The sequence below is a fragment of the Poecilia reticulata genome, chromosome 15 (genome assembly GCF_904066995.2).
Source record: "Poecilia reticulata chromosome 15, P_reticulata-male-v2, whole genome shotgun sequence".
Taxonomy (NCBI): Eukaryota; Metazoa; Chordata; class Actinopteri; order Cyprinodontiformes; family Poeciliidae; genus Poecilia; species Poecilia reticulata.
Window position 1 is genome coordinate 28,487,297 of NC_088844.1, and position 16,283 is coordinate 28,503,579.

Sequence of the window (16,283 nt, forward strand, 5' to 3'; positions counted from 1 at the left end):
GGTAACTTTAAGATCTGCACATGATTAATCAGCTGACCTTGACATCAACAGAACAAACTCACTTGTGGAAGCATACAGTATTCTTTATTTTTTCAGGTAAAACTACAGGTGTGACTCTTTCTGCAGAGATTAATCAATCAATCAATCAATCAAATTTCATTTGTATAGCACATTTAAGCGGCAAGGCATTTCAAAGTGCTTTACATAATTAAAATAAAAACAGGAATAAACAGTGAGAAAGAGAAAAGGATTTTGAAAAAGATTAAAACAAATTTTTAAAAAAAGATAAAAACATTAAAACCTCAGAGTTTTAGTTAGAACGCCATCTTACAAGGGTACTCACACCTTAAAACCTTCATTAAAACATAAACAGTGAGAATAAGGAAATAAAAAGTAAAGATAAAAACATTGAAAACATCAAAGACATCAAAATCTGCACTCTAACCCTAATTTAGCCATAAGCAAATCTAACCAGGTGGGTTTTAAGTTGATTTTTAAAGGCACTCAGTGTTTCAGCTGTTTTACAGTTTTCTGGAAGTTTGTTCCAAATTTGTGGTTTATAGAAACTGAATGCTGCTTCTCCTTGTTTGGTTCTGGTTCTGGATGCAGAGCAGAACCAGAACCAGAACCTGAGGGGTCTAGACGGTTGGTACAGCAATAACAGATCTTTAAGGTATTGTGGTGCTAAACCGTTCAGTGATTTATAAACTAACATCAGTATTTTAAAGTCTATTCTCTGAGCTACAGGGAGCCAGTGTAGGGACTTTACACCTGGTGTTACGTCTCCATCTTCCTGGTTTTAGTCAGAACAGCAACAGCAGCTTCTGGATCAGCTGCAGCTGTTTGATTGATTTATTAGTCAGACCTGTGAAGACGCTGTTGCAGTAATCAATGCGGCTAAAGATAAACACATGGATGAGTTTCTCTAGATCGCGCTGAGACATCAGTCCTCTAATCCTGTAGATGTTCTTCAGGTGATAGAAGGCCGACTTTGTGACTGTCTTAATGTGGCTCTGAAGGTTCAGGTCAGAGTCCATCACTACTCCCAGGTTTCTGGCCTGGTATCAGTTTAATGTAAATACAGGGGATCCAGGAGGCCTGAGGGCTGCAGGCCAGGTTTTACCTGGATGATGTTGGAGGTCTTTGCTTTCTTGATGGAAACTGGGCCGGGCCTTTACTGCTGATGGTTAGATGTCAGAAAGAGGATGGTGAAATAGATGAGTCACACCAAACTCTCCCCACAAAATAATAGTTTGCTGTTCCTTAATATATTGCTTTAAAGAAATGTTCTCATAAAAACACATGAATGTCTGAAACAACATTTAGTATTTGTTTTTCTAAACTAGTAAATTGAAAAACCTAACCTTTGGCACCTGGTTAGAAGAGATGATTGTTGACGTCAGCATTTGCATTATATCAAAGTGTAATGTAATACTGCCCCCTTGTGGTGATGGTCAGTGTGTTCACATATCAAATTATCAAATTTTCATGGGAAATTCAGAAAATGCCATCAAAGATACACAAAATAAAATTAATAAAAAAATCATACACAACTATTTTTATGTATGTGAACAAATATACAAAAAATAAAATGGTACACCAAATATGTCTCTGGGTTTCTTGGATATATTTTTAATATTTTCATCTTAAAGTGGAAATTCAGCCATTTGAGTTTTTCTCAAGATTTTCTGGGTGATCTAAATTCTCCATTGGTTAACTGGTGTGCAATAGCCTCACAAAAAACATATACATTGAAGGAGTTATCATTTAGGCTACATTTTCTCCCATTTATGTTTAAAAGGTTCAGCAAAGTAGCTAAAGGATGGGTCCAAAATGCAAGCAATTGATAAGGAAATCACTTTAATTGTTCTGGCGTAATTTCTAGGGCTCCTTGCTGTTTTGGCTTGTATTTCATTGATCTCAGAAGTTCTTATACACATCAGAGGAGGACACCTTAAAAATACTTTATGTTCATGCTGCATTCAGGTTACTCTTTGTCCAAGGTCCCAGTGCTGTTTCGATGCTACAACGACTTCACAAACTCCCTGTAGAGTGGACATGAAAGAAAACATTGTTCATATTATGGAAATGGAACGTCAGATCAATTTTAAAATGCAGTACACTCTTTCTAGGTTTATAATAAGAGCACATAACCTTTCCGGTCATTAAATGGATCTAAAATTACATAAAACCACAAGCGTTTAAAAAGACATAATGAATGTGTGCAATTTACTCTGTGTGCAAACAGAGCTTTGTTAGAGAAAATTACAGAACAGCATCATGAAGACCAATGAATTCAGCAGGCAGGTCAGGGAGGAAGTTGTAGAGACTTTTAAAACAGGGTTAGGTTCTAAAGCAATATCTCAAGGTTTGAACATGTCTCAGAGCTCTGTTCAATCCATTATCTAAACATGGAGAGAGGATGGATGAACTCCAGGCCTACCAATGTTTTCCAAAACTGAAACTGGAAAAAATGACCTATTATGATCCTCGTGGCTGGTTTGGCATTTATGGTCCCTTTGCAACACTGATTATATGGCCTGGTCATACAAACTGGGGGCTCGTCCAGGATTTTAGAATAATTGGCTGCTCTTTGCTTTTGTAGTATGGCAACAATTGGGGGCTCGTCCGGGAAGCATTGGTCAGAAAAGCAGTCAAGAGGTAATTGTAACTCTAAAGTAGCTGATGAGAATCTGTCAACATGACAGCTATTTGTTGGGTAAGCCACAAATCTGGCCTTCAGGGAAGAGTGACAAGAGGAATGCCATAGTTGAACTAAAACTATAAGAAATCCTGTTTGCAATTTGCACCAAGCTATGTAGGAGCAACAGCAAACATATTCTGCACAGACAAAATAAAAAATTAACAACATTCTAAACTTTATGTTTGACGACCACTGCACATCCTCAACACCAAGTTCACAGTGAAACATGGTGGTAGCAGCATCATTCTGTTGGGAGAATTTTCTTCAAGAGACAGGGAAGCTGGTCAAAGTTGATGGGAAGATGGATGGAGCTAAGTACAGGACAATCCTAGTACAAAACCTGCTAGGGACTTGAAATGAGTGCCGAAATACAGACATTGTGATGACAGATGAAGGCAAATTCAAAGAAGAACGAATAACATCTTTAGTCTCTAGATGTGCATAGCTAGCAGAGATATAGGGTACTCCATGCTTGGCCAACATGAGGTCATCAACTGACAATGATCCTAACAATCAGCAGCAAATCTGCAACACATTGAATAAAACGGGAAGAAAGAATGTGTTTCAGTGGCTCAGTCAAAGCCCAGCTCTCAGCCTGAACTGTTTCATGTTGTTGCTCCTAAAGATAATTCTACAAATTGCAAGAACATGGGGTATACTTAGTTTTTGCACATAGCAATTTCTATTCTGGCTTCATTTGTATGTAAGACAATGACAGAGTGGGACTCTAGTGAGCTCTAGTACAAATGTGAAATTAGAACCTGGTCAGAATCTGACCATTTTATTTCGCCCTATTATGAAACCAGGAACTTAAAGAGTGCTTTCTGTTTAAAATAAAGTATTCACACTAAGCAGTGTCTGACAAATGTTTTCTCACTTTAAGACTCCAGGCAGCTTTGGATCCCGATATAAGCCGTTGTGTAGATACCCCAGAGAACCGTCAAATGTCACAAGCTTGACTCTGTCTTTACTTTGGGCCTTTGCAGCAACTTCATAGGTCTGAAAACAACAAAACAACTCCATTATAGTCGTTACTGCAAATATTGCTTCATGTTAGAGTCATAAAAAGCAGTACCTGACGAGCAATCTCAATGGGAACCAAGTGATCGTCCTCAGAATGAAGGAACAATATCGGACTTTTCATTTTCTTCAAACTGTGGAATATAATTAAGACCATTATTAACAGAAAATCCTCTTCTTGTGATATTTGCCAATATTAATTAACTCACTTGTGTTCTGTGGGAAAGACGGGCATTGCTTTTCCCCACAGGAAACTGAACAAATGCTTAATGCCTGGAATTTTCCAGTAATACTTTAAACACAGAAATAAACATTGCAAAGTTGTTAGCAACAAAACAGCACATGCACCAAATGTGAAAAAATGCTTGGTTAGCGTAGCGTACCCAGATGAACATATTATGTGGTATATGCTGCTTATCAGTATTGAATGCCCCCTCCAGGATCACACCATCGAAAACAACGCCTAAATAGGAAAGAAGAAATTAGCAGTCAGACTGTAGCATCATGCCCTCAGATTCTGCGTTTGCTGGAGATCAGAGGTTGTAAAACTTACCTTCCTCCAGCAGTTTGACTGCAGTGTTAGAGGACACCCTACACAGAAACACAGGCAAATTTTAGTCAAGCTTAAAGCTTTATCTGGTATGTGGTACAACTGAAATCATATATTCCACACATGGTTAGAAACATGACACATATGAACGTTTTTCTCTCAATGTCTGGCTTTAAATCAGACAAAACAGCCAAGACAAACCTGGTTTACCTGTGGGTCCCATTTCTAGCTGTCTGAAGGTCCTACGATCAACTGTGTTAACAGCTTGGAAACGAAACCATACTGCTTCACCTTAAATGAATATTTTACGTCTTTGGCTTTTGTTTTTTAACGCTGATAAAAAAATCTGAAGACCATCAGTCATTTTGACAGATCATAATTCACAGACCTGACCAACTGGTGCAGATGTGAAGACATTTTCAGCTTTACGCATAGAAATAACCAAATCAATCAAAAAGAGATTCCCATTAGAGCATAATCTCAGACCTGGACGCTGTTTAATGTGTCTGGGAACTGACGATGTGTTGAAGGTTATGGAGGTCACAAACTGGTGCAGCATGAATCTGCTTTTCAATAATATTCTAATTTATCGAATGGGTCTGTGATCCAACATTAAGTAGGTCAAGAACAAAAAAAGTAAAATGTTTTGGAGTGACCATCATAATCCAAGGCAGCCTGCAAACCACAAATCTGTCTCAGTTTCTGAGGAATGGGCTGAAATCCCAGAAAACTGAGGTCAGAAGCTAAAAGTTTAAACAGAAAATATACCAAATACAAAATGTGTCAAAACTTTTGAAATGGAAAGAAAATCCATTAAGACGGTGGTGTTCAAACTTTTTTGCCCAGGAGCCAAAACTGGGAAATTTAAATTGCTAATGTATAAAAAATTGTTTGTTTTGTTGTTGTTTTTTTACCTTTACCTGTTCAACAATAAGCCATTTTAAAAAATTAATCTGTATATTGTTAAATATACAAAACAATAAAAAGGCTTTGTACTGTTGCTTTAATAAAAGAAAAACAGATAATTTACAATTTTTTGTGTCATCAGTTGTTTCCTATATTGTTGGCCAGATTGACTTGTGGTCAGGAACAATATAACTTCAGGGGCCACAAATGGCCCATGAACCACAATCTGGACACCCCTGTTTTAAAATGTTGCCACTTTACAAATATAAATAATTTTGGTAATCCTGAGTGTTCAAAATGGTGGATATAAAAATGCTAGTAGTTTGTATAAGTGCCAGTGTGTTTTTTAGCTGACCCGGTGCCAAGAGAGTGTCCCCAGATGACCACCAGGCTGTCCCCGCTGCGTGCTTTGACCCAGTTGTACACGTGCACGGCGTCTGTAGTCAGGCCGGATTCAGTCGGCTCTCCAGTGGAATCTCCAAAACCTGCCGAGGGTTTTCACATCAGCTCCTGCTCACCCACACAACCACAGAGACGCTGCGTTTCCCCGCCACTAGATGGCGGTACTGTAATTCAGAGGGAGACCTGCTCCCTCCACTGACCAGAGGTTGAACTGCTGTCTTTTTGACTGCTTCACAGCAAACAACTCGTCAAGAACAGCCACACTGGTCTACAGGGATCATATGGCTTCAGAGACGTGAATCCGTAAAAAGCTCCTACCTCTGTAGTCAGGCACCACCACATGGTAACCCAGCGCACTCAGTAACTGTCGACACACAGTGTAAATTATTATTATCGACAGTCATAAACCACACTGTCATGTCTCCAGCTAAGATATTAATTCATTAGTGTCGATGATTACTCACTTTTGCCACTCCAACTCGGTGTGGAGCTGCCCTGTGGAAATTAATTAGCAAACAAATTAATAAAAAATAAAACCAGCAGCAAATACGTGTGGCAGTGCAGGTATTTTTCTCTCTTCACATGCTAGTTACTATAAAGAGGTGCATTAATAGAACATTGGAAAGTAAAAATCAGCTAAATTTAAAGAGATTTCTAACCCTTATCTTGCATTTTTAAATAATTCACGAATTGAAGAAACTTCTGTATCTTAGAGATTAAATGTTTCTATCTGTTGATTACTATGTATGTGACGCTAAACTGTTTTAAATCTGTTATGTGGGATTTTTTGCTTTATTCTTTCCTCATTGGGTTGCAGGTGAAAGATCTGAGTTAATTGTATTCAATTAAAATCTAGTATTTGCTTTTGTTTAAATCATTTTACTGCATACTGGTAAAAACTGATAAAGATGTGTTTAAAAAAAACTTATTTTAATAATTGACTTTCATTTGTCATGTAGATGGTTTACATGAATCTACAAGGTTTTCTTGAATATTTGGGGGCAGTTGACAGCTTAACCGGAGCGCTGTTTTCAAGCACAATAATGAAAAGTTTAGTGGAAGGAAAACCTGTGGTTAAAAAAAACCGTGTGTAAGTTACAGGGATAAGCATCAAATACATGAGCTACAGCTGATACGTTCCCTGTGCTGAGTCGTTCTTGAAGCAGAGACTGCAGAGCTAAATGCTAGCCCCTCTGTGTTTAATCGAGTCCCAGTGAGCGCAGGCATCCAACAGGAACATTTAGAGAAATTCATGCTGACGGGCTTTATGCAGAGGCTGGTTTTATGTCCCAGCAGCACTTGCCAAAGGTAGTAAAAGCCAAATCAATGATCGATGGTGTTGCTGTGCCTGATTGAACCCCACAGAGAATCTATGGAGGATTGCAATGCCACAAATTTCTGTTTTCAACATGAACTCCTGTAAAATTATGATGTTTATTGTTTTACAAATATATAATGTCATTATTACTTAATAACATTGAGAGAAACTGAACTCTTTTGTTCACCGCAATACATTATAATAGAAGTGAAAAGGGAGAAATTTAGCTGTACACAGGTCTCTGTGTTGAACGGCTCTAAATTAGGGACGATATGAAGATTTGGGTCGATATCGACATCCAATATTAATTAATATTTATGTTATGTGATGGCAAATAGCCAACATTTAACAGCTGCTTCTCTGCTTCAGTTAAACTACCCACAATCCCGCGCTGCATCACTATCACTGTCACATGACCAAAAACTGAACTGGAGTAAAATTAGCATCACTTCAATGTATTTTTACTCAAGTAAAAGTAAAAAGTAGCCATTTAAGAAATAAATCAAGTAAGAATAAAAAAGTATTTGGTAAAAAGTCTGCTCAAGTTCTGAGTAACTGATCAAATTATTAATCATTTAATATTTAAAAATTACATCGTATGGACCAAAATATAAAAATATAAAGTGGAAGTTTGGATATTTTAGGGACAGAAATGACAATAATTTATGTAAGAAAAAATAAAAATCAGGCAAAAGAAACATTTTACAAATATGTTTTTTCAATAAAAAACTTATGACACTAAGAAAAACATTACAAATACCCATTTATCATGCATCTCTAGTGTGAATGATCAGTTTCACATTTCAGCTTGAATTACCAAGATGCATTAAGATAATAAAACATTATGAATCACATGTACATGTATAAATTATCCACCTTGATCCCGTGTTTCCGTGCAGATATATAAAAACCGGATTCCCATCATTTAACGTGTTCTGGTACCACAGCAGGTCTTTCCCCTGAGCTTCTTTCCACCGACTTTCAGGAACTGTATGCCTGGAAAAAACACACCTTCATCAGCAAACTCTCATTTTCCCCAGAGCTGCAAGTTTTTAGTCCGAAAGAAAAATCAACAACCCGGCATCTGCTCACCATACGCCCAGGGAAATGCCCTCCTCTGACGTTAAGTACATGTTGATGGTGTGATTGAGGGCGAAGTCAGCAGGCCGGCTCAGATCCTCAAAGAACGGCACGCTGACTGCACACAGAGAGGAGGGGGCCCGTTGTTCTGGAGCGGGAAGATTTAAGATACTCGATAGTGCAGACAGGATCCTTACTCACGTCGGTAGGTGTGAATAATGTCCTGAATCAATGTAGGAGTTATTTTATATGCCACAGGCACCAGGATGCAGACAGCAACAGCAGCCAGTAATCCCCGTTTTAACCACCAGGGGGACCTGCGACCAGAATGGAGACGGATAACTTTATTAATCTCATATTTATCTGCTTCTTCAGTTTGTTAATGAACAAAAATATGTTTTAACATAGCTCTCCTGGGATTTATAGCATTTTAATCTGGTTTCAGTCTGGGCCAGATAAAATCGATACTGAAGTCTCTGTAAATATAAAAATGAGGCTGGTTGACACCAAAGAACCAAACTGGAGCCTTTGTCACAAAGTTTTTGTAGATCTCTGCTGTTTTTGGGGATCATTTTTCTGCTAATTACATTTGTTAAATTTTTATTTGACCAAATATTGAAGTGGGAAAACGATTATCATCCATTTGAAATATACTCATCCAGTATGTGAAGCGTTTCACGTTCACACAGAGAACGCTCTGTGACAGAGGACTTTGTGTCATTTGTGTCCCAAATCATCACCCCTCCACCACCGTACTTAACAGTTGGTATGAGGTGTTTGTGAGGATGTGCTTTAGTTTCTGTGCATTTTAGCGAAACTTAAAATGTTTCGTCTCATTCAGTTCCACTCACTTCAGCTTGTTACACAACGCAACTTAGCAAAACAAGTCAATTCAATCCAACACGTTGCTATTGATCCTAGTTCTTAAACAATTGTTCTGTTTATTATTCAAATGAGCTTAAAACATTTCTACATAAGGAAACTCCAGCAGAGCGAATCGAGTCATTGACCTTCGGCTTTCACTCCTCCTGGACGTAGCAACATTAGATAACCACTTGCTGGTTATAAAGGCTACAGGGAAAGAGCCATAAAAGCTCAGCCAATAGCTTTATCTACTTCACTGCTTTCCAAAGTGTGGAGGGTGCCTCCATTAGGGGGCGCCAGAGGTCTTCAGGTGGGGTGCAACATGAGGAAAGAAATGAACCAGATAAAGTAACTGTGGACATTTAGTGAACTTCACCAAAACTGAGCCGAAGATAAAATTTAGAGATTTTTAGTACCTGAAAAGAGAGGGAGAGTCTGGACCAAACAAAGGAAAAAACTAAAAGAAGAAGAAGAAGAAGAAATTATGACCAGGAATATTCAAAGTTGTTGATTTCATGGATTGGATCAGAAGATGCTCCAGTGCCACAGAGCTGTTTGCGAAGCCCCAAATGTTTTTGAAGGAGGACTAGCTCACCCAAACCTTGGAAACTCCTGGTGAGAGAGAGACGGGGTTAAACACAGACAGGGCCGAGCGCATGATCAGACCGGAGAACACAAAGTTAAAATCTGAAAGGACGTCAAGTCTTCAGGTTAATTTACAAACACCTGGTTGGTTTTTAAAATCCATTTACTTTGTGGACTTTGAGTTTGAAATAAATAAATTCTGGAGGCAGCAGCTGCTTGTCTAAGGTCACTGCTGATAACTGGTTGTATCGTATTAACACACACCTGTTTGCTCCAGATCAGCAAACTGCTGCTCGCCGTCCCCTGAAGCAGCCTGAGAGCAACACACAGCACATCACCACCCATTGATTACTAACTAGAAAGTCATTAAAGACAGCTGCTCTCTGCCAGTTGTATCTTGAAAAATAGTCAAAGAAAACTGGAAACATAGTCCAGAGACGTTACCCCACCAACGCTGCCACCTGTAGCATCTTTCTGAGGAGGGACTCTGACGTGTGTCCGGATGCAGACTCAGCTGCTACACACCCGTTGCAGCGATCAGAAGAGTCGAGCGGCAGTGAATGAAGCGAGTCCCGACTCCCCAGAGGCTCCAGACTACAGCCAATTAATGGACAATACGTCCCTTCAATCCCTCCATTAACGCACTAATCAGCCAGCAGAGCCCTGTTAGCTGAAGAACGATCTCTTTACTGCCCTCAAGGGAAACACACCGGCGGCCATTCATTCCAAAATCCAATAGGCTGCCATGAGTTAACTCCAGGCTTCATTATTAATATCTATATCTTTGTTAAATATGTCCAAAAGCTCCGTCGGAGATTTGTAATAAACATAAAACAGTGCAATAGGTTTGGGTGAAAAATTGTCCTCATTTAACGTCCCTGGAGTTTTTCTGAAGAGACTTTCAGGCTGAGTGACTAAAGGCGAATTCATCACATGAACCGACTGCAAAGACACTCAGGCACTGTTTCCTTATGTAGAAATGTTTTAAACTCATTCGAATAATAAACAGAACAATTGTTTAAGAACTAGGATCAATAGCAACGTGTTGGATTGAATTGACTTGTTTTGCTAAAATGCGTTGTGTAACAAGCTGAAGTGCCAGACACTCACGCACAAAGACACTTTTGGTTCATTTAAACTGGACAAAAATATGGATGCACCAATTTACTTTATTCACTTCTAATACTGATACAGATATGTGAGGTTTCAGTCCACCGATCCGTTATAAAAAAACAATGCTGAATTGACTTAAAATGTTTCTTTTGTTAAACACAGACATAAATTTACTGAATTACAAATTTATTTGGTGACTCTGCACCAGCACAGCACATTAAATACACCAGTAGCCTCACAAACATGTCGTAACAACATCTTTCATTTGCTTAGTGCAATTAGGAGTCAGCATCCAGTGTTAAATAAATAAAGAAAACAACGTAAAAAGAAATGGCAACAAACCGTCTTTTAAATGGATAAGAAAGATAAACTATGAATTCTAAATAAAGTGAAACTATAACGCAGATTTGAAGAAGATGATGATCTACAGCACATCCAAACTGGATCCAAAGCGGCTGAATCAAGCTAACATTTAGCCTCTGGCACGGCACCAACCTAATAAACTCAAACACTGAAGATGTGCCATTTCATCCGACCACAGAAAAATAAATCATTAAAATTAAAACGACATTCACGCCAGTGATTTGAAGATATAAACTTCTGACCTGGATTGTAGCTGTGGCTAAAGGTTAGAGGAGGAATTAGTTCAGAGTTAAGATAAAGAACTCGGATACAAAGGGCAGGATAATGCATCATGTCGTAGTAAAGCAGTGTGTGTGTGTGAGTGTGTGTGTGTGTGTGAGAGAAGGACCTCAGTGCCTCCAAATACTCATTATCCAGCAGGAATGAAAACAATGCCATGCTTTTGCAGCAATATTTATCATTACAAGCCAAACCTCCAATTTCTTCATTAAGAACATTTTATTGTGCTGATTCAAACACAACTTCCTGTTTGCTAAAAGAATTTAATGAGCCCAATGGGATTAACAACAACAAACTCGGAATATTAAGAAAAACTACTGCTGCTACTGCTAATTTAATTTATTACAAAACGTTTTTTTTTTGTTTGTTTTGGCTGAATTGAATATAGTTTATCCCGACCCCATTGGGCACAAGGGTGTAGAGAAAATGGATGGATGGATGAAAATAGTTTAAACTAAAATTCTGAATTACTTGCTGCCCTACAAAACCTTGCAATAGTATTTATGCCCTTTTAGTCACATTACAGCAACAATTTTATTGAGATTTATGTAATTAACCAACATAAAGTGATGAATAATTGTGTAAGAAAAATTATACATGATTTTACAATAGAAATCTAAAAAGGTAGACAAATAATAATAATCTGGGGAAGAAAACAAAAACCTTGTGGCCCTACAGCCATGTGCAGAAATACACAGTCAAAACCAACCAATCACAGCCAGGCAGAGGGTCTTAGTGCAATTTAAAAATGACAAAAAATATTTTCAAAAAGTGGCTAATTTTTAATGTTGGAAGTTCTCCTAAAATTACAACTTAATTCTCCTAATACTTATTTACTAATTACTATTCAATTCGATTGTTAAAAAGTATATTTCATTATTTAATGCCAAATTTATTGACATTTTTTTATTTAATCAACACATTTAATTATGTAATGTAACATTTATTCATTTATTTTTTTCTATTTTGACCCTCCATGAACCTCCGCGGTCACGTTGTGATGATTCAGAAAATAATGTGTTGACCCTCAAGTTGGCGTCTCGTGACCCCCTGGGGAGACCAGACCCTCACTTTGGGAACCCCTGCTTTACATGGCTGAGGACAAACTGCAAATAGGAATTTCTATGACTTGTTTTTAACTATAAATGCAGGATTTGGTGAAGTGCATGGATAGCAGACAGATTCTCCCACCTGAGCGGTGAATCTCTGCTGCTCCTCCAGAGTAGCAGAGATTCACATATGTGTTCGTAATGCAGCACATGGACTCTTGTCAAAAAGGTGCCAACTTTGGTTGCGCTGGACATGCACAGTTCTGAGGAAGAAGTTTCTCATTCATTTCACATTTATGCGCTAATTTAGAGTCAATTTATCACATAAAAGGGGGGAAATAACGTTTTAAAGATGTTTTATCGTCTGCAGAGCTTCTTATCACTCCGCAGACAGATACATTTGATCTGAAAACGCAAACAAAATAACTTTGTTGCAGTTTTAAAGGCTCCAGTTACTCACCGACTCCCCTCTTTCCTCCGGCCGCCAGCCGCCTTCCTGTCCTTCCTGTTGGGGGACGAATCGCCGCGTTTCACGTTTCTCTTTTTCATCGTTTAACTGCAGTAATTCTTCCCCGCTGAGGGTTTTTAACAGTCTGGTCAGGACATTGCACTTTGACCGACTCCAGATTTTATCAGAGCGGATTTTATTAGACTCCAGGGGAAGGGAGGGATCCAGGTTTTTAAGGTGGCACCGCTGCTCCCCTGGTAAATGTGCTGGACACACCACTGATGCTCGTGTGGCTACCTTAAACGAATTACATAATCTGAAAAGTTAAAGGAAATAGAGCAGTAGTTTGAATCAAATGTATTTTAATGAAGAAATGCTGTAGATCGATTTGGCATTGCATATTAAACGACCTTAAAAAATAAAACAAAAGCACAAAAGCAAGTTTAAAAAAACATTCATCGAACATCTACTCTGTTGTGGAACAACATTTTTTGCACCGTCATAACAGACCTTGTTTTCTTTCTTACAGTAATATTGTTTTAAAATATCAACAAATACATGGACATTTTTCCTTTACCCTATTTTATTTCCTTTAAAGTTTATATATTTGTTTATATATTTGTTTTTTATGTAGACCCAGATAGCACACGATGTTAAATCAACGTTGAAAAATAGTTAGAATCGTTGATTTTTGGTTGAAGTCGACAAATGACGTTGGATCCACCATAAAACAACCATCCAATCAAACCGTTGAAACTGTGTCATTGAATCAACGTTGTTCTGTGGTTGAAATCTGATGACTGAAATGCCAAAGTCTGATTAATGGTTGATTTTTGGTTGAAGTCGACAAATGACGGTGGATCAACTATAAAACACTCTAAAAAGAAAGTAGTTGAACCAACTTAATTGAATTGCTTCTGTAGGTAACGAGCAATTCAAATAAGTTTCCAACTGAATTTATCCAACTTAAGTTTAACTAATTCAATATATTATAATCATCCAACTCAATTTGATCCTCGCAGGAGGGAATTGAACCGTCAACCTTCTGATCACAGGACAACTGTTCTACCCACAGAGCCACAGTGGCTAACCTGGAAATCTGTCCCTGGTTAGCTTGAGTCATTGTGTCAGACGAGGGATACAAACGTGGTATCAAACTTAATTACTTCAAGTAAAGTCAAAGTGAGTCCAGTGTGTTTCAGCTCTGCTCCTCCAAGCCCTGCAAGTTTTAGGCATGTCCCTAATTCGACACACATGATTTTAATTGATGTCTGATTAATGGGGTTTTGCTGAAATGAAAACACGCAGGTCAGTTTGCCTTGAGGACAAGGTCTGGGGAAGAATGTGATCTAAATGTTCAATCAACGGAAGCTGTTTTTAAACCCTTCTACACACCCCTTTCCCCCCACCACCCACCCATCTGCCCCTCAATATCCTCCCCCTTTCCTCTCTCCTCCCCTCCTCCTTGGGCTCCGGGTGAAACAATTTTAATTTTAAGTAACGGTTTTAAATTTTCACATTTTATTTTGTTAAAGATTTCTTTGGCTCTAGTGGCCTTTATTTGATAGTTAATTGACAAGAAAGGGGGAGGACATGCAGCAAAGGTTGCCAAGGCCGGGAATCGAGCCTGTGACAGCTGCGTCAGGGACTGGGCAGGGGTGGGCAACTCCAGGCCTTGAGGGTCTCCTGCAACGTTTAGATGTGTCTCTACTTCAACACACCTGAGTCAAATAATAAGGTTGTTAGCAGGACTCTGGAGAACCTGCCTGAACAGAGGAGGTGATTCAGCTGTTGGATCCATGTGTGTTCTACCAGGGAGACATCTAAGAGTTGCAGGACAATGTGTGCAATCTGTGCAGTTTGTTGCACCCCTCATCACCTTCTCATCTCCCCCTACTCCCTCCCAAGGCTCCCCACACCCACCTGCTCCTCCCAGCCTTCCCCTCTTTACCCCCTCTCATCCCTTCTTCCCTTCCCCCATCCTTGAGCTCTGGGCCAGAACATTTTATTACTAAGTGGGGGTTAATCATGTTTCAAATAACGCACTACATGTTGAGAACATTGGGTTGTGATTCCTTTATGTACATTTTCTTACGTGTCTGTAAATATTATTACTGACTGTGCATGATGTGTTGACACAAAAACATCTACAAGTCTCTACTAGGAGTTGTACAGTCCGACTCCCCCTTTTTACACTAGTGGTTTGTCCCAACCAAACAGCCATTTTGCTGCTGGTTTGTTTGCAACCGGCTTCTGAATTGAATTCTCCTCTGAGCAGTTTTATGGTAAGTTTTTCAATATTACTTTGATCTTAAATGTGTTTATTGAAAAATCAGGGCATTGTTTTGTGCCCATAGTAATCCTGGTTATTTTGGGGCAAAACTGATATTTTTAATAATTGAGGTCATGTCTCATTTTGTGTTATTTTCATCCTGCCCACCGCTCCAGGCCTAAGTATGAAATCCTACAAGATTTTGTGAGATTTGAGTTTTTAAAATAGTGTGGGGCCTATTGATTGGTCTGGGAGAGCAAGTGGTGGACAAGGAAGTGTAAGGTTGGCTGCTCCAGGTGGGCTTTAAATTGTTGTGATAGTAATCACTTGTTTTTCATTTATTATTATAATGTGCTTAGGGATGTGCTTAGATGCGTCTCTGTTCCAGAACAACTGAGTTAGATGATTGTATGACTGTCTGCAGCCATCAAGAAGTGCAGGTTGTTAATCATCCACACATTAAATCCAGGTGAGGCAGAAAGGAAACGCTTAAAACATGTAAGGCAGGTGAAACACTGAACCAAACCTGCTAATGACTGATTCAGTCTGTTGATTCTTGGATTGGTTACTGGTTAAACTGAACTGGTCTATTATTACTGGTGTGGGATCTTTATCAGCACGTGGACATTTTGTAATTTAATAAACTTATTTGGAAATATTTGTAGTTGATTGAAGATTAAACCAGCTATTAGATGGAAGTTTATTCTGTATAAATTATAAATAATTTTTCCAACTACAGTCTAAATCACCTTTTGCTCTATTTATCTGTCTCTGGTGTGTTAAATAAACCCTGATCCTCCCTGAGTTTTATCTTTAGGTTTTCTGATAAACTGCCTTTATTTTAAATATTGATTCCCTCATTTTAACATGAGTGCAGCACCATAAATCCTACACCAGACTGCAGCTTCATAGGTAAATGTAGTTTTATACATAAACATTAAGATGAATATTAATGAACAATTAAGATAAAAATTAACAGTGAGTGTCCATGGGGAACTATATGGTTTGTATTTATTCTCAGACCTGTAACCAGTACACTGTTTAATCTTTCAATGTCTTTCAGAACTTTTCAAATGTTTATTTCTAACCGGCACCTTCCTCACTTTTATTTTTGTGTTTTCCAGCCGTTGCTCTGCAGTTTGACCGAAAGCTGACTCTTGAGGACTGCAGTAAAACTGTCAAGAAGTGGCTTCATTACACGCCAGAACGAGAGGAAGACATCACAGGGAATCAAAGTGACGCCAACCAGAGTGAAACTGAGGTTACCACAACTTGTACCGTTTCCCTGGTTCATACAGTACAAAGCTTAACCTCATGGACTCTGTTCTTC

The 16,283-nt window shown here is 38.6% G+C and overlaps 1 protein-coding gene across 1 annotated transcript; it reads right to left on the reverse strand.

Annotated features, from left to right (window-relative positions):
• Nucleotides 1-125: 125 nt before the first annotated feature.
• LOC103477142 (lysophosphatidylserine lipase ABHD12) lies at nucleotides 126-12,959 on the reverse strand. Its single transcript, XM_008430058.3, has 13 exons — nucleotides 12,694-12,959; nucleotides 8,182-8,297; nucleotides 7,993-8,098; nucleotides 7,777-7,896; nucleotides 6,047-6,077; nucleotides 5,901-5,946; nucleotides 5,536-5,665; nucleotides 4,278-4,315; nucleotides 4,108-4,187; nucleotides 3,934-4,016; nucleotides 3,780-3,858; nucleotides 3,582-3,703; nucleotides 126-2,045 (listed from the first exon to the last, which is right to left on the reverse strand). The coding sequence occupies exons 1-13, from the start codon at nucleotides 12,780-12,782 to the stop codon at nucleotides 2,024-2,026; spliced, it is 1,062 nt and encodes a 353-aa protein (XP_008428280.1). The 5' UTR covers nucleotides 12,783-12,959; the 3' UTR covers nucleotides 126-2,023.
• Nucleotides 12,960-16,283: the final 3,324 nt, after the last annotated feature.

Excerpts from the sequence above, each read along its gene's own strand:
- LOC103477142 (XM_008430058.3), bottom strand. The coding sequence starts at position 12,782 with ATGAAAAAGAGAAACGTGAAACGCGGCGATTCGTCCCCCAACAGGAAG. Across the intron at positions 8,298-12,693 it reads CGGAGGAAAGAGGGGAGTCG|GTCCCCCTGGTGGTTAAAAC; the intron begins GTGAGTAACTGG and ends TTCTGGTCGCAG. Across the intron at positions 3,859-3,933 it reads GTCTTTCCCACAGAACACAA|TTTGAAGAAAATGAAAAGTC; the intron begins GTGAGTTAATTA and ends TATATTCCACAG.